Genomic DNA, 24,385 nt, shown 5'->3' with positions numbered 1-24,385 from the left:
CTAGAGGACTCTCAGGTCAAGTTCAGGGATGCAGGCTGGAATAGATATTTGTGAGAAATATGTAGGGAAATGATTGAGGAGCCAGAACTTGCACAGAGGAGCTCAGGCCTGGAGCAGAAGCAGAACCTTGGGACCAGACCAGAAATGCAGAGTAAAGGTTGCAGAACGCACCAGGAACCCAACTGTGTGAAAGCTGTTTTTATTCTGACCATGACAGCACAAAACCATGCTGCATATACCAAACCCACAGTCAGTCTTAACGGTGCTTCCCAGTGCGATTGAAACGCTTGTACAAGTACCGGATCCTCTTCTTGAGGTTGTGGTAGTCCTCCATAAACATCCGATCTCCCACCATCTTCTTCTTACGAATGCACCGCTGCAACTCGTTCCCCCGCCAGCCTCGCAGCCACGTGGGCCCCACGATGAGTTTCTTCGGGTGCAGCTGGAAGCCACCTGAAAACGGGAGGGAAGGGCAGAACAGAGACGATGAAGCTGGGCCCTGCTGTTCCAAGGGCAGCTGGCTCCAACCCTCACTGCCTGCTCGTTGCTGGAAGAGCCGCTCGCCCGCAGGTGGGTCCAGCCTCCCTCCCCTCAGGCCACAGCGCAAAGCAGGGTGTCTTACCCAGGATCCCCACGTTGTCGTAAACCCCGAACAAGGCTCGTTTTTCCGTCCACCGATCCACCTGCTTGCGCTTCTGGGGCTCCCTGATGCGGATGGGCCGGGTGAGCCCTGCCAGGGGCGAAGACAGCGGCACGGGGAGGCCGGGCCGCACTGGCCCGCACAGAGCCCCACTGCAGCTGCTAATGCTCCGCTCGGCGCGGAGCAGGGGCGCAGAGCAGCACAGCAGAGCTCGCCCGGCCGCCCGCGCCAGAGCCGCCATTTCTGTGACCCGCCGCCGGGGCGGGAGAAAGACCAGCTCCGCCCTGCAGTAGCCTTCCGCTTCCCGACGACCTCAGCCGCCGGAAAGGGAAGCAGAAAGATAGGAATCACGTCACGCTAACGGTCGCAGAGGGCGGAAGAGCCGCTGGTTGGGCGAGGCGCTGGTCCTGCTGAGCCCTGATAGGCCGGGGAAGGAGGCGAGGCCAGACGAGCGCGGTCCGCGCGCGTTGTTTGGTGTGCCAGGGTCTGTCCGCGCAGGTGGTGGTGTGCGGGGTTATATCAGGGGCCATGGTGGCGATCCTGGAGTTCCGCTTGCCGCTCGCTCCCGCTGATCTGCTGCAGGAGAGCAGCCCTGGACAGTACGCCGTGCAGGAGGTCCTGCCCGTCCGTGATCTGCCGCCCGCCCTTACAGGTGTGCGGCCTCCAATATCTCATCTTCCTTTATCGGCCTATCCCAGTTCACGGCTGTGACCGCTTCTCTTCTGTTTCCCCGCAGCCTTCCGGACTGCCTTCCGGGCGCGGGGCGCGCTGGCAGTGCTGCAGCACTTCGATCCAATGTACAGCTTGCTGCAGTGAGTACAGAGCGGCGAGTACGGAGGAGGGGGAGGGGATCTAGTAGAGGAGGGTCGCGCGGAGGCGGGTCCACCTGGGAGCTCACGTCTCGCCTCTCCCCGGTGGTGGTTAGTCGCTGCTCTCATGCACTGTGCTTGTTCTGTAGCCATTTCCAAACTGTGGAGACTGCTGTCAAGGAGGATGCCCTGGAGCTGATGACTCAAGGTGGGTATCTGCTGTTTCTAGCCGAGTAGGAGTGATGGAGAGGTTGTTCTCCTTTGGCAGCTCAGTGATGATATAAAGGCTAATGTGACTTGACCAGCTGGGTTGCACCTTCAGCCCATTCCAGTAATACAGGCCTGTAATCTTGGTGGACAATGCTGAGCTGTGCATGTTTGCTGTAAGGGCAGGCCGACAAAAATTCCCCTTCTCCACATCCCTGGAAAATACATCTCTGGGATGCATTGGCTCTGAGTGAGTGTTTCCATGAGCTGGCAAGGGGCTATGGGGATAGGATAGGCTAGTGGAAAAAAACCAGGTTTGGGTTGTAGGGGGCAGCCCACATTACAGCTGGTGAGATGTGAGCACACATCTTTGGTAATCTGATGACTGCTCTAACTCTCTGAAAGAAAGGATAGCTGAGGTGCCTGGTGAGGAGTGCTCATGATGTTCTGCTTTTCTTCAGTGGTATCCCATCATTCCAATGAACTTCCAGCCATCTTGGGTGATTCTGGGCTGAGCCATGCAGACCGTGTTGCTCACCTTAATGCTCTCAAGATGAACTGCTACTTGCTGACTGGCCTGATGGACGCCTTTGAAATGGAAACCTGCAAGAGTGGTTTGTTGGAGGTGTGGTCTGGGGGGAAAATAAGGTCATAAAGTAGGAAACATGTAAGCTTGCTGGACTCTCTGGTATCTATGCAGTGTTATATCAGAGCGTGATGTTGTAGGCTAAAATTATAAGTTTAAACTAGCAATAATATGTATAACTTTAAACTAACATAGTAAAATACAGCAAACTGTTCTAACTTGCTGACATGAAAGGAGTAAGGAATGTTCATCTGACAAGGGAAGGAACATCACATGGGACTGATAACTAAGGAGGCAGTAAATAAGACCAAGGATGCTATCCTTCAAGATTACAGAGCCTGGAACAATAAAAAAGCAAGGACATAGCACTAGGTCAGGACTAGGACCTTGGGGGAATGCACAAGCACTGACATCAGTCAGTGAACACAGCGAGGAGGATTATTGGCGACAACCAGAGACCCCCATTCTGCAATAAAGAATGCCTGCTTTCTAAAACATCAAGTCTTACAGAGTTTCTCTGACCGACTTTCGCAGTAACAATGCGGAGTACTAGTGTTTCTGTGAAACTGTACATGGAAAATAGCTAAAAGGGACAATATGTATCCAAACACTGGCGGGGACTCAGATGCCCAGGCCTCTCTTTTTCACTTTTCAGTGTCTGGCTGGTACTTAGTGTACCAGTATTTCCTCAAGACTTCCTTTCTGTGGTGAAAATGGTCATTTGATGTGGGTATATAAACTTCTCATGCATCTCACTTTATGTCTCTTAATGCTTTAGAATAAGCATCATTTGCTTTATCATATGCTTTAGAATAACTGTCATTTTCTTTTCAGAGGGAAGCAGGGTGGTGATGGTGTTTTTTCTGTTGTCAAGCTGTTAATGTATTGCATTGTGTAATCTCCTTTCTAGAACAAGAAGAACCGTCCCAAGACCTCTGGATCCTTATGGGAAGAGGAGAGGGAGCCAGTTTTACGGCTGCTCACACAGCTGCTGCAGCTGGATCTCCGTCAGCTTTGGGGTGGTTTCGTGGTGGAAGAAGAGTTTGTCAGGTATGGTATGGAGTGGATGTAGAGGTGGGATAAGTGACTGGTTTTCTGGAAGGGAGAGTTAAATGTTAAATATGCCACTGAGGTAGCATTACAGCCTGCAGGGTGCAGGTCGCTGGGAAACTGAGGAAACTGTCTTGAGGCAAAAGCAATATGTTTAGGAGCCACTCCCTTTCCTCATGTAGGCATCTCAAATTTAGATGTTATTCATCAGTTTTTTAAGAATACTGGAAAATATCTGGTTTGAGAGAAATGCAGTGTGCTAGAATGATGTTGGTGCAAGTTGTGATTGTGAGTTTTGCTGTCTCTCTTCTGTGACTTTAGCTTAATGACAGGAAGTTCCTATCGTATCCTGGAGAATCCAGGTATTGGTCTTCAGAAGTACCGGGCCACACGGGAGGCTGTGACACATCTGCTTGCTGCAGCTCTGGTTCACTATGATCACATGTTCAGTGAGTTCCTGCTCTTCTGCCTTCTTCCTGAAGATATTCCCAGTTGCTTTCCCTGACCTCTTTCTTCCTTCTCATGTCAAAAGACGCCACTCTGAAGATCACACAGATGTTGCAGCACTTTGAGCATGTAGCCCCAGTGTTTGCACAGGCAGTAAGCTTCTGGGTTAAAGAGTACGGTCTGAAAAGCCTGGTGGGTGAATTGCTAAGGTGAGAAAAATACCCCAAGGCTTGTCCTTCTATCCCTAGCAATTTGAGGCAACCTATTCCTTATTTCATTTTTCTTTGCAGGGAAGTGGGACAGAAATGTCCTCAGGATCTGGCTCATGATGCTTCTGTGATCAAGGGCTATGCTGTCTTTATAACTGAATTGGCTGAACAGATTCCAGCTCTGGTGCTGTCAAACATGAGCGTTCTCCTGCGTCACTTGGATGGGGAGGTACGTTCCCACGTCCAGAGAAGTCAAGTGGTGAAAATGCTGCAATCCAGTTTTTCTGTCTGAAAACAGAACCTCTTTCACAGAGATCAAATAGCCAAAGCATGCCCTTACCTAAAAGTTGCAAAGAAACAGAAACCATGACATCTTCTGTCTGGTTGTCACTCTTGCATATCAGGGAACAGGAAACTGCTTACTGTGTGAGATCCCAGCTGCTCTTTTCTTGGTTTTTAGTCCTTAATGAGTTTGTCATTGAGTTACTTTTTCTTAAACTGTTCTTAAAAGCCATCAAGTGTTTCTCAGTTCTTGGCTTCTGTGAACCTAGCTGGGCAGAAGGGTTGGATTACTCTGTCTTGCAGGCAGTCATGTTCACCCAAAATCCATAATGGAGAAATTCACTTAAGGCTGGGGCCTGGGGCTTAGAAGGCCCAAATTCTGGGCCATACTTCCCCTTGACATATTAAGTCATGTATTTTTGTCTGTTCCTGGTTCAACAGCTCTTCTTTTTCAGAGTTACATGATGCGAAATGCCATTCTGGCAGCTATGGCAGAAGTGCTGATGCAGGTGCTGAACGGTGACCAGCTGGAGGAAGCTGCCCGTGGTACTCGGGACCAGTTCCTGACCATGCTGCAGGCCCATGTCTGTGATATAAACAGCTTTGTACGCAGTCGAGTGCTGCAGCTCTTCACTCGAATCGTTCAGTGCAAGGTTAGTCTGTGCTAAGGAAATGGTCTTGGCTTTAGTCATACCTTCCCCTGCTGTGTTCTCTAAGGAATTTCTGTCACCCTCTCTTTGTTTACAGAGGCTGGAGTTTAACAGAGAAGGGTATTGTCCCTGTGTAGTGTGGTGTCTGCGGTATCTTTTTCTCAAGAGACCAAAGATCCTAAGGGCGAGGGAACTGGGAAATGCAAATTAAATGCTGTTCTTCATTAATGGGACAGACTAGAAAGAAGAGCACAGTGTGCAAGCTGGTTTTGGACATTGGTATGGGAAAACATCACCCTTGCTAGGTAGACTAAGACTCAACTCAACAGATTACAATTTAAGTCCTTGCTTTCAACAGAGGTTAACCAGAAGATATCAAGAGATCCCTTCAGACCTAGACATTCCTAGATAAATCTATAATCTGTGCCTTTTAGTGTATTAAGATGTCTGCAGTAAAATAACTTTTTTCTGAGTCTCTCAGCCTTCTTAATAACTTTGTCTCTGCTCTCATTTTGTATTAGGCCCTGCCTCTGACCCAGTTTCAGTCTGTGGTATCACTGGCTGTTGAGCGTCTTAAAGACAAAGCTGTGGTAGTAGTTAAAAATGCGATCCAGCTCCTGATTGCGTTTTTGTCCAACAATCCCTTCTCCTGCAAGGTAATTCTGACTAGAATGGATAGACTAGATGTCTGTATACAGGGTAAATATCTGCAGTGTGCTATAGCCAGGGCAGCAGCCTTTCTGTGTCTTGTGGGAGGGACAATGTAGCCTTTGATTCTGCAGATGGCAGCTTTCTGGTTCTTCCAGGCTCAGATCTTGCTTTCTTTGGCTCTGTCCTCACTTGGTGTAATTGGTAGGTGTGCTGAAGGTCGGAAAGGATGTGTTTGTGGAAAAACCTGCAGCAGTTTTATTTGAATCCACTGTGGGGTTTCTTTCCTTAGGATCAAAATTAGAACGCAGCTGCAGCTGTGTATTTAGCTGTACTTTCTCCTGGGCTTTTGAGTCTGGGCCTGGAAATTTGCAGCCATTCCCATTCTCTAGGATGATGGCCAGAGTCTACTAATTGAGTTTCCAAAACCAGGGTTATCTGAAGGGATTGACAACTTAAAGTGGGGAGTAGAAGTGGAAGAGAAAGGAGAATTACCTCCTTTCAGGAAAAGGAGGATAAGTAACGTATTTCTTCTCCTCCTGGCATCTTCAGCTGAGCTGTACAGACTTGAGTGAGCCACTGAAGAAAGAAGTGCAGAAGCTGCAAGAAATGAGGGATCGTAACAGATCCGCAGCAGGTAATTCCCCTTCTTCTTTCTCCTTCCCAGGGCATACCAGGGTTTATTTTTACTCATCTTAAATTTTCTCCCAGGTTGTGGTGGCTTCTATCTCTGATCTTACTGGTATGAAATGGTGAGGCCAGATAACTGGGATTAAGGTCAAAACAGGTTTTCATACTGTAGTGTTATGAAAAGGCAATATCAATATACATATCTAGATCAACAGTCTGTTTAGCTAAATATCCTATTTTCAGGGTAAGAACTGAAATTACCTAGAATGGAAACCCTCCCAGGTTTCCATTTCCAACCATTCAGCAACTCCCTGAGCCATAATTTTGGTCAGATAATAATTTAAACTTGATTAGCCTTGAACCTGGTGCTGCCTACAAAACATCATCAGATGTTTACAAAAAGCATCAGATGATGGTTTTCTCTTACCTGTCAGGTTTTTTTTACCCTTAGTGGTTTCTTTTTTCTTTGTTGTCTATTCTTACTGCAGTGCGGATAGTCAATAGTGCCTGCTGGGGGAAACAGGGAATAGTGCCTCCCTGGGGGAGGAAAGGGAAGTGGAATTCCTAAGTTCCAAATTAGTTTCTTTCCCCATTTAGGGTGTCATCTGGGTCTCTGTTTTCCTCATTCTCTTTGTTGGTTTTCGTTTGTGGTTTGGTTTTTTTAATAGGTCCAGTGATCACCCCAGAGGAAGAGTGGGAAGCAATGCTGCCAGAAGTTAGGGATGCCATACAACAGCTCTTTCAGCCACTGCAGGAAGAGGAAGAGGAGGTGCTGGAAGTTGAGGAAACAGTGGAGAGTACGTTGAAGCAAATCACTGGCCTGCTGAGGAAGCTGAATTACAAGTAAGAAGGCTCTGTATTTTGAGAGAGTGTTTATCCCAAGGGATGTGTCGGTTTCTTGTTCTCTGTGCAAGAAGGGTTTGGAGCTCCAGGGTAGAGGGATGATTTCCAGTAACATTACTCTGTACGAAGACACTGACGTGGGCACCCAGCATAAGATGTGGGCAGGAGCTGCTTTCCCAGGTTTTCAGGGAAAGTTGGATGGTCTCCCTTATGTTATGCCCTGACGGGTTGCTGATGTTCTTCTCTGGGCAATGTCATTGTCCAGGAGTGCAGCCCGTCTTACACAGAAGGCCCTGGGTCGCTTCCAGGGGAAGGAGCCCTTCAGCAGCCTCATGGAGGAAAATGAGGAGGCAACAATCTTGAGTGTTCTGAAGAGACTTTACACAGGTAACTGCTTCACATGGCTATGTCTCTTCCCTAAGACTAAGCTGATGCCAGAGCTAGACCAAAACCCTCTGCAGTGCCCTGTCCTTCCTTCTGACCTGTGGGGCTCAGTCTGTGTGTACTTGACAGCTCAAGGTGGAGCTGCACCATCTCTGGATTATTTTCTTCTCTAGTGGCCTGGCATTTTGACTGGATCACACTAGTCCTGGTGCTTGATTTTTGGTCTTAACAGTCCCATGTTCCCAGTAGAAGTGCATTGCTGATGCTAGAGAGTACTAGTGTTTGGCCTCTCCCTACTCTGCCCTGATTCCCTTTTAAAGCCTTTTGGGACCTGTCAAGTTCAGAGTAACCCATTCAGCATTTTAATGGTGTTTACTGCAAGTGGACCGTTCCTGTTGCCATCCCTGTATTAAGTTGGCTTTTCTGTGCTGCCATTGTAGTACTGGAACTTGCTCTACAGTATGCTGAGATTTTGTCTTTGTAGCCAAATCTGATGGCAGAATTTGGATTTTTGTCTCCTGGCTCTGAAAGATGTCACTATGGAGAGGAGGGAGAAGGGTTAAAATGCCCCAAACCATGTCTGTTTGTCTTGTACCTTCAGCACTGCTCACAAAACAAGTGTTCATGCTGTGCAGGTTCGTGCCCAGGTGAGAACAGTGAGGATCCTCCACATGGCAACAGTGGTCTTGAGAATGAAGAAGCTGTACCAGAAGAGCAGCCTCAGACAGAGCTGATCAAACAGGAGATGTTGGTGCAATACCTGCAAGATGCTTACAGCTTCTCAATGAAAATCACAGAAGCCTTGAGCTTGATCGGCAAGTTGATGTATGAAAACTGTGTCTCAGGTGTGTGAAATAATCATGTGGCTCTTTTCCCCTGTTCATCATTTCCACATCTTTTCCCTTGCTGAAAAGGAGATACAGGAGTAGCGCAGCTCCAAGGGAAGGGGAAAAGGTTGGAGGAACTACTTTTTATGGAGCAGATGTCCCAGGCACTTCCAGGATATTGGAAAAGCAAGCACTGTCTAAAAGGCTGTCATAAAAGGGTTGTGTTAGGGCACGAACGGGCTCTTTAGGAATCCATTTTTTAAATATCAAGGTTAAAAATGGTTTTGAAAGCCAGGTGACCAAAATTACTTAGCTTATGGAAGCTTCATCTCGGCCAGCGTTCTCCCAAAATAAGCCTGGCCAGTGAAGCTGGGCTCTGTTACCTGCTTAGTGCCCTGTTCCAGCTTCAGGTGTTATGCTGGCCACAAGAGGGGAGCTGAGAGCTTGTCTTGTTCACCTCATCTTTACTTACAATTTATTCTAAAGCTAAAAGTGATCCTGATCAACAGGTTCTAAGAACTGCTCCTCTTTAGTGCTATAGTTGAAGGTGGTTGATGAGTAGAACTTTTAAATATGGTCTCTTTGCTCTTCCTCTAAATGTACTGGATTAGATTTAGCTGTTAACCTATGCCCATTTCCTCCAGGAAATCTATGTCTTTGTACTAGTGACCCCTTTCTGACTTCAGCAGGCAGTAGCAGTGATCTTAGATGTTTGTAAGGCTTGCTGTGAGAACAGTATGCCTATGAGTATGTTTTAATGGGCTCTCGAATGGGGATTAGGAAAGAACTACACTAATGCAACTGTTCTTCTCTCTGCAGTGGTGCAGGAAGCCATTGAGTTCTTTGTGACAGTATCGCAGTTTGGTGTGTCTGAAGCACTCTCTGGAGTCCGCAGGATGCTCCCACTCATATGGTCAAAAGAGCCTGGCATTAAAGAGGCTGTGCTGAATGCCTACAGGCGGCTCTACCTGAGCCCCAGCAGGGATTCAGAGAGGTATGGCTCTTTATAAGTGTAAGTATTCCTCCCCCCCGTTTCTATTGGGGAGCTGTTGGGAATGGATAGGAAAAGAAATCAAATTTGCCCTGCTTCACTCTGAGCTGAAATGTAAGGTTAGATATCTGAGTATCCCAGTCTTCCTTGGGTCCTACTGCTGAACTTCTGCTCTTGGTTTGTTGCAGCATTTGTGTGTAGGAAATTTATGCAGCAAAATTCCATGTGAAACCTTATGAAAGGAGAAATGGAGAATTATTTTAAATTAAACTGTTATCAGACACTCATAGTTAATATTCTCATAAATGCCATTTTTATCCAAAGCACTGCACCAAGATACATGTGCCCAAATTATCTGGGTAGGGTCTCTACGTGATGGGGAACAAAGGGTGTCAATTATGAATGTTCATCTGGTCAGCAGGCTTCCTGATTGGCAACAATAAACTCTTTTGGACAGCTCTTTCAACCCTTTTGGGTTGATTATGGTTGATTATTTCATTGTTGATTATGGAATCATTCTGTGTCTTAAGTCTTGCATACTTCTGTGGGCAAAGTTGTTGCCTAAAATTCTCATGTTTTGGGTTTCTAATGGCTGTAGTCACTCATTCTTTGGGATAATGAGTGTTATACAATGTGGGCTAAAGTTGGAAGTATCTTTCTGTTACCAGAGCTGGCTTTTTGCTGACAACTCATGCGTGCTGTGGCCTTATCTAAGTGTAGGCATTCTGCTTCTGATGTACACAACACATTCCTCAGTGTTTACTGTCAGTTGTGTCCTTAGTTTTTCAGTATACGCTATTTCTTTATCCCTCACCTTGTACACCTCACTGTACAAGGTTAGGTGTTATCGTTTGAGTGCTTTCACATACATTGCTATTTGTATTTCATTCAGACCAGTCTTAAATTTGTGATAAATCTCTACGCACAGTAGATGAGAGGATGTTAATGGGGTCTGTGTTACTGGTTCTTATTGAGGATTTGGGGGGGGTGGAGCTGGGTACCACTTGCATGCTTGCTTCTTCTGCACTAGACAGGAGCTGTGTCTCCTCTCCTCACTTGCTCTTTTTAGTTAGCATTTGCCCGCATGTATAATCCTGTTGGATACACATGATCTAAGTGTGATCCCTGGTGAGATGCACCATACTTCACCCTCATTTGTACCATCAGCGCAATAAAAAGTGCCTACTACTTGTTATCTTTTCTTGATATTGCCTGGAGATGACTCTCCCCCTGTTTGAGCTCTGGCCTTATTTGTTCATAGACAGACTTTCAGTTTCTTATGTTTTAGGGAATGGTACTTTGACTTGTGGTTGAGAGCAAACTGGCAAGTGGCTGGTGAGTGCCTCTTGTTGGATTTTTGAGCACTGAAGGGAGCAGAAGTGCACAAGGAGTAGACTTCTGAGCCTGTGTCATGCTTCTTCTTCAAGTGCCATCATCATGGCACTTGAGCTGGGAGACTTGAAGATCTCCAGCTTGTAGAGGGGGAGGTTTTCCTGTCCCCAGGGATCAGCTTTGTTATCTAATAGATTTTCTCAGCTCTATGAATAGGAAAGTAATCGTGACAGCTGCTCTTTCTTTTCAAAATTTATTTTTTAATAGTTGTATTTTCTTTCCCCCTCTTCAAAGGGCCAGGGTCCAGCACCTGGTGCGTTCTCTCTCTCTCATCATGGTGGATGCGTCACTAGGAACAATACAGTGCTTAGAAGAAATAGTGAGTACTTGTCTTGCCTGGGTTTAGATTGTATTTCTGATCTTAGATGTTTATTAAAATGGTAGTCACTGCAGTTAATGTCTTTGTTGGCTTGAAGTCCATTCTCCTCTGCCTCTCCCTACTTGTTACGTTGCATTAGAATCAACTTGGTTGGAAAAGACCTTTAAGACCATGAAGTCCAACTGTTCCCCAGTACTGCCAAGGCCACCACTAACCCGTGTCACTGCGGGCCTCATCTACACAGTGTGTGAACACTTCCAGGGATGGCAAATCCACCACTTCCCTGGGCCACCTGTTCCAGTGCCTGATCATCCTTTTGGGGAAGGAATTGTTCCTAATCTCCAGTCTAAAATGTCTCTTGCAGATCTCAGAGTTTGTGCAGAAAGATGAAATAGAGCCTGCTGTGATCCAGCTGCTTTGGGAGCAGTTCACGGGAAAATCTCAGTGCTCCTCACTGGAGCAACGTGCTGCTGTGATGCTGCTTGGGATGATGGCACGGTGAGTGCAGGGACCCATCTGATCATGGCAGTGGGAGGATATAAAGAGAGTTGATTTTTATTGAAGAGCTGTGGGTGCTGCATCAGCTGACTTTTTGGTTCTACAGCTTCAAAAGTAGCAACTGCATCGTGGGGTAATGAAGCCTGGAAGTAAGAGTAGTTGTGCTGGGTCCCACCAGCACAGCCTCTGAGCACAGCAGCGTTACTTCTGTTGTGTTCTGAATGTCCATCCTTTCTCAGTGCTTACTGTGTCACAGCTTTGCAGCTTTATGGGTAAGAACAGTGAGAAGCTCCCACACAGAGATAACTGCCTCCCTTTCTGGGGCAAAAGAGTGTAATTGCTCTATAAGGTTTTAATTTTCTCGGTTTCCCAGCCCAGTAACCCTTTGAGGGCGGGGGGGGGTTGGGGGGTGGGTTTTGTGGTGATGGTGTTTTGTTTCCCACAGTGCGGAAGGAAGTGGCACGTGTCACCAGTCCTGAGCTGTTGGACTCTCTTCTGTTCTGCAACATTTTTCTTTGTCTTACCCATTTAAATTTTGCCCCTTTCTGATAACAAAAGAATCAAGAATCTGCTTCCTTTACAAAGGGAGAGTGTGGCCAGTGTTGTTCACTTTAGAGAATCTCATCTCTTAGTGGAGCGTGGATTATATTGGGTCCTGTGGAATATTGCTTGCTGCTCTTATAGCTATATCTTGAGTCACTGGTGGAATTTTTTTCCCCTCAAATCTCTGGAAGACACAAGGAGTATTTCTCCTGGTTATCTGTAGTTCTGTACACTTTCAGCAGCAACTCGAGTAATACCTCTCTCCCTTCCATTCCACAGAGGGAATCCAGAGATCATAGGTAGCAACCTGGATGTTTTGGTGACAGTCGGGCTGTCTGAGAAGGTAGGTGAAGACTATTGCCTGGCTCAAGAAGTATGCAATGCCATCTCCAGACTTGCCAGGAACACTAAGGTAAGACTCTCAGTTTGTTCTTGAGGTCGTCCAGAAACAGTGTTATCCAAAAACAAAGATGGGGGGGAAATGGTTTGTACTGAGAAGGGAGAGAAGTGATTATATTTTTAGTGATTTTAAAATTAAGTAGGTTGGGACCATTCAGCAGCACCTGGAAAGCTTGGCACACATCAGTGAACATCTAATAAAAGAACTTCCATTAGGTAACAGGTTGAATTCAATTAGTAAAGAGTTCAGTGCACAAGAAAATCTGTTTTCCTTTCAACTCTCTTCTTCATACTCCCAGTTCTAAACTGATCTGTGTTTTCTCAACCATGAAGCCCTTTCCTCTGCTGATGTGATTCTTTTGCCCTTCATATTAGTTCATACTTGGGAATTGTCATTTGTACAGCTGAGCATAAAACATGGAAGGTTTTCAAACCTATCCATGTTGTACTTGCAACATGATGCTCAATGACTTGTCTGGGGAATAATTTATACTTTTATTTTAATGTACTTTGTGGGAGGAATTCTTTGGTTTTTGACTCAAGCATTTACGGCATTTTGATTTAGGAATTTCAGCATAAAACCAGCCCTCCTTCACACAGCACCATCATTCTATGTTTGCTCCTTCCACTGGGGACATTACTGCAAGACCTTAAAGAATGTACAACACTCTTAAGTGTTTTGAAGGCAGCTGTAATTCAATTTTAGGTTGACTTAACTCTGCAGTTAAGTTTGTATGTGAGAAGGGACTGAACTGTAGATCATAGAATCTTATACTTGAATGACTGTGGTAATTCTCCCCAAACCAGAAATTCAGTGCAGAGAGTAGGGCTGTAGTGAATTGAGGAATTTCATTTCCAGCTACTGAAAGCTTTTAAATCCTCAAGTAAATCCTTTGTTTTGGTCAAATATATCTTGATCAAGCAGACACAGATGTGCTGTGATATGTTGGGCGTTGTCATACTTGGTTTCTCTAGTTATCTTATTTCTAACTTAAACCAGAGAGGGACTGATATAGAGTATATGCAACAGTCTAAGTGTGGGGTGGTGTTAACAACCTCACACTGTCCTCTGTAATTTCTGTTGGTGATATTTCACTTTTAAACAAAACCTCGTGGTTCTGGAGTACCTCTAGGCAAGGACATCTAGTTGCCTTACTGCTGATAACCCTGAAGATGCTCTAAAGGCTTTCCTCTTCATTCATTGTAGAGAATAAGTAAATAATATCAGATCTTAAAAGAGTAATTTTGATATTTCAAAAGAGTTATTTGATTGAAGTTAAAATAGTGGAACTGTGTGAGTTGGCCTGGGATCATCATTTGGCTAAGCTTTAAATCCACTCAGTGCTGCCACCACGCCTTCAAAGTGACAGTGATGTTCCTGCTGTGTATTTAGCTGCAGAGCAGTACTGGATGTCCCTGCCATGAGCCTAGCATGGGTTTGTTAGGATTGTGCACACAGTAAAATTAAGTACGGGGAAGGGCATGGGGGGATCTCTTATGTGGAAAGAGTAACTCATCTGTTCTCTCTGCAGCAAGCACTGGGGAAGAACAGTACACCTTTTCGACTGCCACAGAACCACATGCTCTTTGGCTGCCTGAGTGAGACTGTGATTAAAGGTGAGCTGAAGTCAGCAATAGGATTGGAGGAGATGAAGTTGGGCTGTGTGATGTACCTACCACACATCAGCCTGTGTTGTTGCTGATGTGTGGTACATTGCTCTCTCTTCTCATCAGGCTTTGACCAGCCAAGTTGCCACTGGATCCCCTTCATGGAGGCAGCAGTAATACTCATCTATCAGCTAGCAGAAGGGGCAGAGGAGATATGTGCTCACATTCTGCAGGCATGCAGCCAGCAAGCTCTGGAGAAGCTGAAGGAGGATGATGGGCAGAAAGCTGGTGAGGAAAAAAGCTGATGAAGGAAATCTGTAGCCATAGTTTCCAGTGCTGTGATTGGGTGGCCTACAGTAACTACAAGGGGAGAACAGAGCTGAGGGGCTGGTGGAGGTGTTGGTATGGAAGGGTGCGAGTGCTGTGAAGGACTCTGTGAAGCATGGAGACGGGTTATACAGTGGAACTTCACAGTAACTGATGGGGGAAGAGGTCTAGGTCAGCACTGAACTGTAGTAATTTCTCTCCACTAGATTCGGGGAATTCTCCTAGCAGAGTCTCTGATGGTGCTAGCAGTCTCCCCACATTCCTGCTGATGCACCTGGTGTCCCTTGTGGGGCAGGTGGCACTGCAGCAGGTAGCATATTTGGAAGTGTCAGTGAGTGCAGAGCTACGCAGACGCCGTATGCTCAGAGACGAGGAGAAGACCAAGAACCGTTCTGACAGAAGCACAAAGAAGCAGAGACCCCAGGTGAGAACTGAAGGGTTTGGTTTTTTTTAATTATGGGCAGCTCTTCTGGTGTCCCAGCTACTGCTACAGCAAACTTCTGGAGAATGAGCTCCTGAGGATGCACGAGATCCAGGATAATGTGTGCTTTGGGAATAGAAATGGACAGGATAGACAGGGAGGTCCTGGAATGACCCTGCTCGATAAAGCTTTCACACTGGTCTTGGATTTTGAAGAGCCAGAGGGGAGGGAATGCAGGGTGATGTTTTAGCCATGCTTATCTTCCTGCTTCAGACAAGCATCTTTCCATTCGTCACCTCTTTTCTTACCAGTGCAGGCTTTTGCAGCTGCTGCTAGTGGTGAGAAACACCCATTTGTGCTCCGAGTTCTGGAAAAGGGCTTCTGAAACCTTAGTCCATAGGGCTTGGGGGTACTATCCTCTCTCAGGTGGTGTTGCTTTTGCCTTACTGTAAGACTTCTATAATCTTCCTCACAAGACCTGCAATTCAAAATTCAAGTTCAAAGTTCACTTTGAACTTGCTTTTAGTATTTGCATGTTCCTTAAGTTGTGCCAGGCTTGGGCATGGATGCCAGATGTGTCCTATGTCTGTCTCTGTTACGTAGCTGCAGTATCTTGGGCTTTCTTTTCACTGGTGCTCTGTGGCATGTGGACGGGCAGATCCTGGACTACCCTTCATTAGCTTCATTCAGCTCTCATGGTAAAGTGGGTTATAAACCTCTATCAATCTGGTTCTTCTCAGCTCTAGCCATGCTGCTGGTAACAGGCATGCACCTCTCTGTGAAGGAAGGGGTTATTTTTGTCTGCCGTTTTTTTTACAGTCTTCCTTTCTGCACAGAGCACGGGAAATGAGACCACTATGGAGGAGGAGCTGGGCCTTGTGGGAGCCACAGCTGATGACACTGAGGCTGAGCTCATCCGCAGTATTTGTGAGACAGAGCTTCTAGATGGTAAGTGTGGCTGCCACCGAGGAGCACCTGCCTGTGAAAGAACAGGTACAGTGGGCAACAGATCCAGAAGGAGGAAGGCTGTTTCTGTCCAAAGGAAACACTCATTTGTTGTGTTTTTTTTTTGTCTGGTGTCAGTTTCTATGTAAGCTGTCTGTTTCTTTGCTCTACCCCTCTGGAGGTGGTTTTTCAATGGTGAAAGTGAGTCAATCAGTTTCTATAGTTTGCAGAAGCTGTGGGGTAAAGGGAGTAATTTTGTTAAAGAGGGATGCACAAACAGTGCTCTCATACTTGCTGTCTTTATCCCCACTCCAGGGAAGCATCTGTTGTCTGCCTTTGTTCCACTGGTGCTCAAGATCTGCAACAACCCTGGGCTCTACAGCGATGCGGGGCTCTCGGCTGCTGCAGCCCTAGCTCTTGGCAAAGTCTGCATGATCAGGTAATGGCCAGTCCTGCTGGTGTTCTCTTGCCAACCTTCCTGGTACTAAAGCACAAACAAACCGTACAACTCCTTTCCTGTGAAAAGAACAAACAAAAAGGGAATCCATAGATAGTATTTTCTCTGTGTGTCTGCTGTCTGAGAGATGAGAATTTGGTATCTATGCCTTCTTTTCTCTACCCTATCTCATCAGCTCTGAGTTCTGTGACTCCCACTTGCGCCTGCTGTTCACTATAATGGAGAAGTCCAGTCTGCCTGGTGTGAGATCCAACCTCCTTATTGCAGCAGGAGATCTGGCCATCCGTTTCCCCAATCTGGTGGAGCCTTGGACATCGCATCTCTATGCCAGGTAATGCTAGACTCATTGCTGGGAGAGGACACATGAGAGCTCTGTGGAAGGGTAACACTGGGCCTCCAGAAGGTGAGAATGACCCAGGAAATCAAATTTGAACGTGGCAAGAAAGGCACGCAGCAGATGTAGGCTGTGGAGTAGGCTGATGTGGTTATCAGTAACTTGAGATACTCAGCTGCTTTCTGTGGTAACTATACGCTTCCACCAGGTTGCGGGACCCCTGCCCAGGCGTGAGGAAGATGGCTGGACTGGTGATGACTCACCTCATCCTCAAAGACATGGTAAAGGTGAAGGGCCAAGTGAGTGAGTTGGCAGCTCTGCTTATAGACCCGGAGGAGGCAATCGTGGGAGTGGCTCAGAACTTTTTCACTGAACTTTCCAACAAGGTAAGTGCATGCTCGGGGACCTTACTTCACAAGAGTGGGGAAAGGCTGGTGGAGGCTAGGCCAATCACACAAGACTTAAGTGTTGGAAAAAGGTGTTTCAGTGGTGTATAGCAGCTGGCTGGCTGTCCTGCTTTATCTAAATGAGGAGAGAGAAAAGAAACTGCAACATGAGTTTTGTTTCAAGCCTGATGTTGCTGAATTTGACCTCATCCGTTCACATCGGAAAGCAGGCTCCAAACTAGTGTCTTGTCCATTTACTTTCTTGTGTATGCCTAGCATAGGGTTGGGAACAGTTTTCTGCAGCTTACCTTTAGGCCTTACAACAGAGTTCCCTGACCTTATGGCTCAGGCGGTGCATCATCTCTGAAACCCTTCAAAGTTGATTGTGTGACATCAAGATACTTAAATTGAAGTAGCTACAGCCCAAGCAGGTAAGAACAGCAGCAGAGTTACACCTCTGTGCTGTTCATTCAACATAAAGGCTGCTGTGGGCCCCTCAGAGTTTGAGATCTACTGCCTGAGAAGCTGCAATGATACTGGGGCATTACTGTCTTGGCTTGCTGAATTAAAAGCAGAGCTGGCCCCTTGGCTGCACTGCCTTCCTGTCCCTGCAGTGATGACAGATTTATATGGCAAAACCATGTAAAAGCATTGGCAAAAGGAATCTGGATTGGGCTGTTTCAGGCAAGATGGAAGGCAGCTCCTTGGGCTCAGCTGCTCTGTAAGTTTCCTTTATCAGAAAGCTTTTTGGTTGGGTTGCAACAAGCTTGGAAAGTGAAGAAACTGCATCCAAGTCTGCCAAAGAGCAGAGCTGTTGCAAAACAAGGGTTGCAGTTGTTATCTTGTTGATTGGTTGTTTTTTCACCCCTTAACTTCGGCCAAGCAGTCCTGCATAGGTTTGGCTGGCTGTGTACAGCTTGTTTCAAAAAGCTGATGCTTTCAGACAGGAGATTTAGGGTGGGAAGAAAAGAGGTAATTTTAAGGGGGCAGCTTATTTGGCTTGACTTTAGCTGTCCTTCATAATTCTGTATCATGTAGAACCTTGTATTCTGCACAGGGTAATGCCATCTATAACCTGCTTCCAGACATAATCAGTCATCTCTCAGATCCTAACTGCAGCATAGAGGAGGAATCTTTCCACACTATTATGAGGTATTCTGGGGTTAAAGAAATCTCTTTTGACTGGGACCATGTTTATGCAAAGAGGGTGACAGATCCAGGGAAGAGAAACTACAGTGACATGTCCAAGTATGCCTTTTCAGTTGTTTTCCTTCATCTGACTTTTTCAGACTGTATCTGAAATGGAGTCATGCTGAGGGGAAGTGATTCTAAAGCCACATAGTTGGGGGTGAGGAAACTCCACAGAGAGTTTCCACTAGCTCATTCAAAATGATTTTTCCCTCCAGAAAAGAAAAACAGTTGGGTTTGCACATAGGAACATGGATACGCAACATTAGAATGGGACAGATTTTAAAGACTCTGGTGCCTTTGTCATTTTGGTGGCATACTGACTTTTTGTAAGCAATTTTAGCAAAGCTGTAGTTCAAGTAAAAGGTTTGGGGGTTTAGTTTTGTTCTGGGGTTGTGGGGTTTGGTTTGGTTTGAATGGGGGGGTGGTCTTGTTGTTTGGGCTTTTTTTTTTTCCCAATGAATACTCCATAGTATAGAGACATACTGGAATATTTCAATCTGAGGGTACCAGTGGCTCACAGACAACACGAGTAGTGTCTTCAGTGGTAAATGACAAATGTTCAAGGCCAGGTTGGATGAGGCCTTGGGTGACATGGTTTAGTGTGGGGTGTCCCTGCCCATGGCAGGGGGGTTGGAACTAGATGATCTTAAGGTCCTTTCCAACCCTAACTATTCTATGATTCTATGATTCTATTTTCCTGTCCTACCTGAAACTTAATCACATGAGGGTTTTTCTGAGCTGCCTGTGTCCCTGTGAATTACAGAGGGGAGTGCTAGACAAAACAAAAGTATCACTGTTGCTGGAGAGAAGAACAATAATAATCTCCAGTGATTTTTCAACTAGTCTTTCTGTCCATGAGAATCCAGTGCATTTAGGAAGAGGGATGGAATTTTGGACAGGTAGGAATTGCAAGAAAGGCACAGAAAAGATCTATTAGTGAGGCTGAAATTGAAACTGAAAATAGTTTATGGCTGCAAAAGCAGGTAGGAAAACATAGGATCAGGTTAGCATTAAGTTCTGTTAGGCTTTGTTCCCACTTTAGATCAAAGTAATGCTCATTTTTGCACTGATCTGAAATACAGCAACACACCTTCAGCAAATTAATAATGCAAAAGTCATAAGAATGGTTTTGAATGGGGGAAAAACAATACTGCATGCCACCCCACTCCCTTCGTGCTAGTCTGCCAGCACTCTTGTGAAGTGAGGAGATTGTCTGGAGGTGCATGCTCTTAAAACTGGATGGAAGGAGTGGTTCAGAAGCCAGCACTGCAGCCTTTTTGGCATCCCTCCTACCTCAGACCCCAGACAGATGTTCTCACTCTATACCTACAAGCGTCTTTGCTTTAGCTGGATTTCTTAGTTTCATCCTAGGTAGGCGCTATTATGCGAACACACAGTTTTAGTTGTACATTATGTCATAGCAGCTGTCCCCCAGCAGGGACTGTGATTACTGTTTGAAATATATGTATGCTTATAGCTTCTCCTGAACCAAGTCTGAGGCATGCCAAGCTCTCATGTCTTTTGAAGGACCACCCAGCTGATCATTGGATAGGATAGCTGCAAGCGTCCCATGGTGTAGGCAGAAATGGGGGTTCCTCTCTGTGCTCTCAACTTGGCCATTTTTTTCCCTTTGCAGACATCTCCTCTCGTATATTACAAAGGACAAACAGACAGAAAGCTTGGTGGAGAAACTTTGTCAGCGATTCCGGACTGCCAGGTGGGTCATAATCCTGATGTTTTCTGACCAGCAAGTCTTCTTCTTAGGAGTTGTTAGGAGAAACTAGCTTGTGTATGCTGGTTTTAACAGGTTCCCACGATATTCTTCACACGGCAAAGTACCAAATGCTGATACAACCTGGATTAGGTGTGTCCCCCAACTTTTTCTTTCCTATCTTCCTCCTAAAAGTACATACACCTTCACCCCCCACCTCCAACTCCATGAAGAAATAGAGTAGACATTTATCTGTCCCTCTTATCATGTACTTTCAGTGATATCTTCACTTTACTTTCCACTGAATTTGGTGCACCCTGCCTTACTCTGTTCCTGTAGGTTTCCTCCTCCATCATTGTGGCTTTGCCCTTGAGGTTTAAGCTGTGTCTGCTTATCTTGGCCACTTGTACACAGTGCCTGGGCATGTGACCTGCTCAGTTGCTTCAGGGAGTTGCATATTCCCCAGAAATAATTGGATTCTGTTTCCTGAGCTGGGGTGGAGGATGGACACTCCCTCCAAAATTACCACTCAGGAGCACTGGTGAGCTCTTCACATTTGTAAAGAAACATCAGTGTGTAAGCTGTGTCTAGCCTTTACTAAAATGTCTTAATATTTCTGTTCCACAAAGATGATCAGTTTAATGCATGCTACTGGTAATGCTAGAGCAAGACTCTTGCTTTAGGCTTAAAACAGGAGCTTATCAGAAAAGATTGTGCAGCCACCATCACCTTCCTCAGCATTTCTGAAGTTCTAAACTTAGCAACATGCCAGGTAGTGTCCAGACTTTAAATGTGGAAACACCTGGATGCTGCAGCTCTGTTCTTCATCTGCCTGTGTTTGGACAGTGCATTCTGAGAGAGTATATGCAGGACAGACTTCTAGCCTCTCCACTTTATGAATAACAGGGGCTTTGGCCTAGCTTTTTTAATTCCCACTCTATCACAGAGAGCTACATTAAGGATGTTAGTTTACCTTTTTTGGGTTTTTTTCCTTTCTTTTTAGTAGCTTTTGCTGGGATTTGAATGTTGTCCTTTGATACAGCCATTGTTATTTGTTCACCTTATCTTAGTGAAAACTGCTTTCTTCATGTAACTGTCCAGGAAAGAAAGAGAGAGAAAACATCAAGTACAGCTTCTGCTTGAGACTATTTCAAACATGAAAAAATAACCAGCCAGGGGTTTTAATTATTCAGTTGAAATAAGGCCCTTAAAAAGATCCTCACCTCACTGTGTTTAAGTTTTTTCCTCATAGCCAGCAATAACTTGTGGTGCTTTTTAAACAAGTGACTGTGTTCTTTAACAGTGAACCTTTCATGTTTTTCTGACACACTGAGTCAGTGTCTTTGATGTAATACAGTGGTGGTTGTGCATGGTGTGCCATGGCACTCTGTAACTGACCTGTAACAGAACAACCTGAATCTCATGTTCTGCAGGGCAGAAGCACCTGCAGGAAACGCTTTATCCTCATGTGCTGTAGTTCTAGGTAGCATATACTCATCCTTACACACCCCTTTTCATAAGAGCTGATGGCAATCTTTGTCTTTCCCAGAACTGAGCGTCAATATCGGGATCTGTCCTATTGCCTTACTCTGCTTCCCATCTCGGAACGGGGCCTTCAAAAGCTGCAGGACAACTTTGACTGCTTTGCAGACAAGCTCCAAGACCCATCTGTCTACAGTTGTTTCCAGACTGTGCTGGCTCGATTCCGCAGAGCAGGCAGCAAACCTGAGGCTAAAGTAAGAATGGGGGACAAGTGTCCAGGCCATGAAAATTATTGGAAAGACCTGCAGGTCTCCATTTAAGCAGGCTACTCCTCACCCCCGACAATTTATCAAAGAACTTTATGGCAATTCTACTACAGATGTAATATTTTTTTTTTTCCCTTTTTCCCCTGTGTTCCATCTCCATCAGACTCAGGCTGAAGAGCTGGAACAGAAGCTGTTTGCTGCCCATAACCGAGGGCTGGATTCAGCAGAAACATGCCAGAAAGGCAATGCAACTCCAATGCCAGAGCCGGCCAAGCGGAGGCCAACAAGAAGTATGTTCCTTTCGTGAGACTGCAGCCTTCCCCCTCATCCTGCAGGTCCAGCAGGGACACCTGGGGACACTTCCTCAGCTTGACATACAGAATGGCTGCTAACTGTCTTGTTTTGTTTCTTTTCTTGGCAGGTTCACATCGCCAGCCCCTGAGCGGAGCTAACAGGGATGAAGATTTTGTCACACCCCAGCCTCGCAGTCTCCGAAACCAGCAGTGTGCCAAAAAGCGCCCTCCACCCAAAAAAGCTATTATCACCTTCTCCAGTGATGAGGAGAACAGCTCTGAGGATGGTATGGCATTGTACATGTATGCTTTGAAGGTGAAAAAGGAGAAAGACTATAGATTTAGCCCAGGGGTGTTCCTTTAGTAATGGGCAATGGCTAAATGTGTGCAGGGCTTCAGGGCACTGCCTAAGTTGCCTGTAGATTTCTCTGCTCAAAGCAGCAGAGTGCTGGTTATTGACACATTTTACTCTTTTTAGAGCTATCGGCAGAATTAAGAGAGGAAGAAACCCCCACCAAAACAACTCCCATCACCAGATCTTCAGCCCGCCGGTTGCGCTGAGGGAACCATCTGCCACTGTCTTTGACTAAAAATAAACCTTGTTTTATGCAGCAGTCATCTCTCTTGTCTGAGCTACCCTGTAATATGACAGTTCTGTAAATGAGGACAAAATGGAAGTTATACACCAGGCTAAAGCAATTCCAATCCTGTCTTTTGGTATCCCTACAAAAAAAGGCAGGGATGAACACGGATCACAGAATGGTTGGGGTTGAAAAGGATGCCTGGAGATCACCTAGTCCAACCCCGCTGCTCAAGCAGGTTCACCTAGAGGAGGTTGTGCAAGTTCGGATCCCGGTGGGTTTTGAATGTCTTCAGAGGAGAACACAGCCTCTCTGGGCAGCCTGTTCCAGTGCTCTGCCACCCTCAGAATAAGGCAGTTTTTCCTCATATTCAGATAGAATAACTTCCCTTTCTTCAGTTTGTGCCTGTTCCTGGGCACTAGTGAAGAGTGTCCGCATTCTTTTGACACCTGCCTTTAAGATACTTGTATGCATTAATAAGATCCCCCTCAGATGTCTCCTCTGCAGGTTAAACAGGCCCAGCACTCTCAGCCCTTCCTTGTGAGAGACATGCTGCAGCCCCCTCATCATCCTTCTGCCCTCCAGTGGACCTTCTGCAGTAGCTCCTTGTCTTTCTTGAACTGGGGACCTGGGAACTGGACAAAGTACTCCAGATGAGACCTCAATGGAGCAGATTAAAGGGGGAGTACTACCTCAATTGACCTGCAGGCCATGCTCTTCCTAACGAGCCCAGGCTACCATTGCGCTTCTTGGCCACAAAGGCACGTTGCTGGCTCATGGACAACTTGTCCACCAGGACTCCCAGGTCCTTTGCAGAGCTGCTTTCCAGCAGGTCAACCCCTAACCTGAACTGGTCCATGGGGTTATTACTCCTGCAGGTGCAGAACCCTGCACTTGCCTTTGTTGAACTTTATTAGGTTCTTCCTCCAACTCCAGCCTGTCCAGCTCTTGCTGAGTGGCAGCACAGCCTTCTGGTGTATCAGCCACTCCCAGTTTTGTATCAGCAAATTTGCTGAGGGGACACTCTGCCCCTTCCTCCAGGTCATCAATGAACAAGTTGAACAATGAAGCTAAGCTGCTCTGATAAAAAATCTTTGGAAGGAAGCCTTTTTAAGAACCTCTTAGGTTCTTAGAATTCTAATAGAATGCTCATTCCCTTACCATTTTGTACGTGGTTGTAAGCACAGCCTTCAGCATCTCTGAACAGAGGACTTATATATATGATTTTGCTGGCTTTAGGCCCTTTTATGTTTGATCATTTTGGAAGCTCTTGCCCTGCAAAGCCCAGCAAGGTTTTGAGTGGAAGTTACCTGCATCATTTTCTTGTGTCAATTATCCTCAAAGAAGAGTTGAGGGATTGGGGGATGAGGAGAGAAAGGCTGACTTAGGCTATAACTCTAGTGCTTCAACAGAGTATACGCAAAGTCAGGAGGAAAAAAATACAACTCTTTTTAAAAGGTTTTAAGAGGAAAAGAAATCCAAAACACTAAACATAAAAGCTATAGAATTCTTTGCCTAACTCTAATTTGCTCAAGTTACCAAGTGTACCGGTAACACTGGTTGTTTCACTGCACTTTTTGGAATATGTTTGCTGGGAAGCCAGTTAGGTTTCAAATAAGACTGCACATAAGCTCTGTCTTTCCAGGAATGCCACATCAGTGCTCAGGTTGGTCCTGGCACTCCTTGGACTGCCATGTGAACACAAAGTGCCCTAAATGTGAATTTGTTATACACATAATCTTTAACCTCCTGTCTCACTGGAAAGTTGGCATTTGTCCCAGAGCTCTTAGGTAAGAGGAAATAATTCTGTACTATCAGTCACCTAGAAAGCAGGCTTGTCACTAGCTGGGATAATTGGAAGGGCCCTCCTATCAGCAGATTCCTGCTGGTCTTCCACAGTCCCTGTCTCTGAGGATCTACCATGTTCCTGCAGTTGTCATGGTCTCCCTTCGTTTGCCAGCAAGTAGAGGCTGTGGCTCAGTTCTCCTCTGTCCTGGCTGCACAGAGATAAGAGACTACTATGGACATA

General features: G+C 45.9%; 2 protein-coding genes across 5 annotated transcripts; one reads left to right on the top strand and one right to left on the bottom strand.

Moving 5' to 3' along the window:
- Positions 1-183: 183 nt before the first annotated feature.
- On the bottom strand, positions 184-986 carry MRPL51 (mitochondrial ribosomal protein L51). The gene is made up of 2 exons (XM_080613384.1): positions 623-986; positions 184-453 (listed from the first exon to the last, which is right to left on the bottom strand). Exons 1-2 carry the CDS (start codon positions 879-881, stop codon positions 257-259), a joined length of 456 nt encoding a protein of 151 aa, XP_080469510.1. The 5' UTR covers positions 882-986; the 3' UTR covers positions 184-256.
- On the top strand, positions 459-22,388 carry NCAPD2 (non-SMC condensin I complex subunit D2). Of its 4 annotated transcripts, none has more exons than XM_080613382.1 (31): positions 459-570; positions 1,377-1,452; positions 1,599-1,657; positions 2,118-2,281; positions 3,153-3,292; positions 3,614-3,741; positions 3,825-3,948; positions 4,030-4,177; positions 4,686-4,883; positions 5,402-5,536; positions 6,081-6,165; positions 6,827-7,001; positions 7,267-7,388; positions 8,021-8,230; positions 9,032-9,206; positions 10,830-10,914; positions 11,279-11,412; positions 12,235-12,367; positions 13,887-13,971; positions 14,089-14,250; positions 14,496-14,713; positions 15,547-15,658; positions 15,971-16,094; positions 16,288-16,443; positions 16,655-16,832; positions 17,890-17,984; positions 19,660-19,740; positions 21,284-21,470; positions 21,646-21,772; positions 21,904-22,062; positions 22,254-22,388. In XM_080613382.1, the coding sequence occupies exons 2-31, from the start codon at positions 1,436-1,438 to the stop codon at positions 22,334-22,336; spliced, it is 3,999 nt and encodes a 1,332-aa protein (XP_080469508.1). In that variant the 5' UTR covers positions 459-570; positions 1,377-1,435; the 3' UTR covers positions 22,337-22,388. The 4 variants fall into 4 exon arrangements, with proteins under 4 accessions (XP_080469508.1, XP_080469509.1, XP_080469507.1 ...); XM_080613381.1 differs by lacking the exon at positions 459-570 and adding an exon at positions 994-1,292 and having other exon boundaries at positions 12,235-12,298; XM_080613380.1 differs by lacking the exon at positions 459-570 and adding an exon at positions 994-1,292.
- The last annotated feature ends 1,997 nt before the right edge of the window (positions 22,389-24,385 follow it).

Source organism: Psittacula echo (genome assembly GCF_963264785.1).
Source record: "Psittacula echo genome assembly, chromosome: 3".
Taxonomy (NCBI): Eukaryota; Metazoa; Chordata; class Aves; order Psittaciformes; family Psittacidae; genus Psittacula; species Psittacula echo.
Note: the sequence above shows the minus strand (reverse complement) of the source record. Positions and strands in the feature narration are given on the sequence as shown.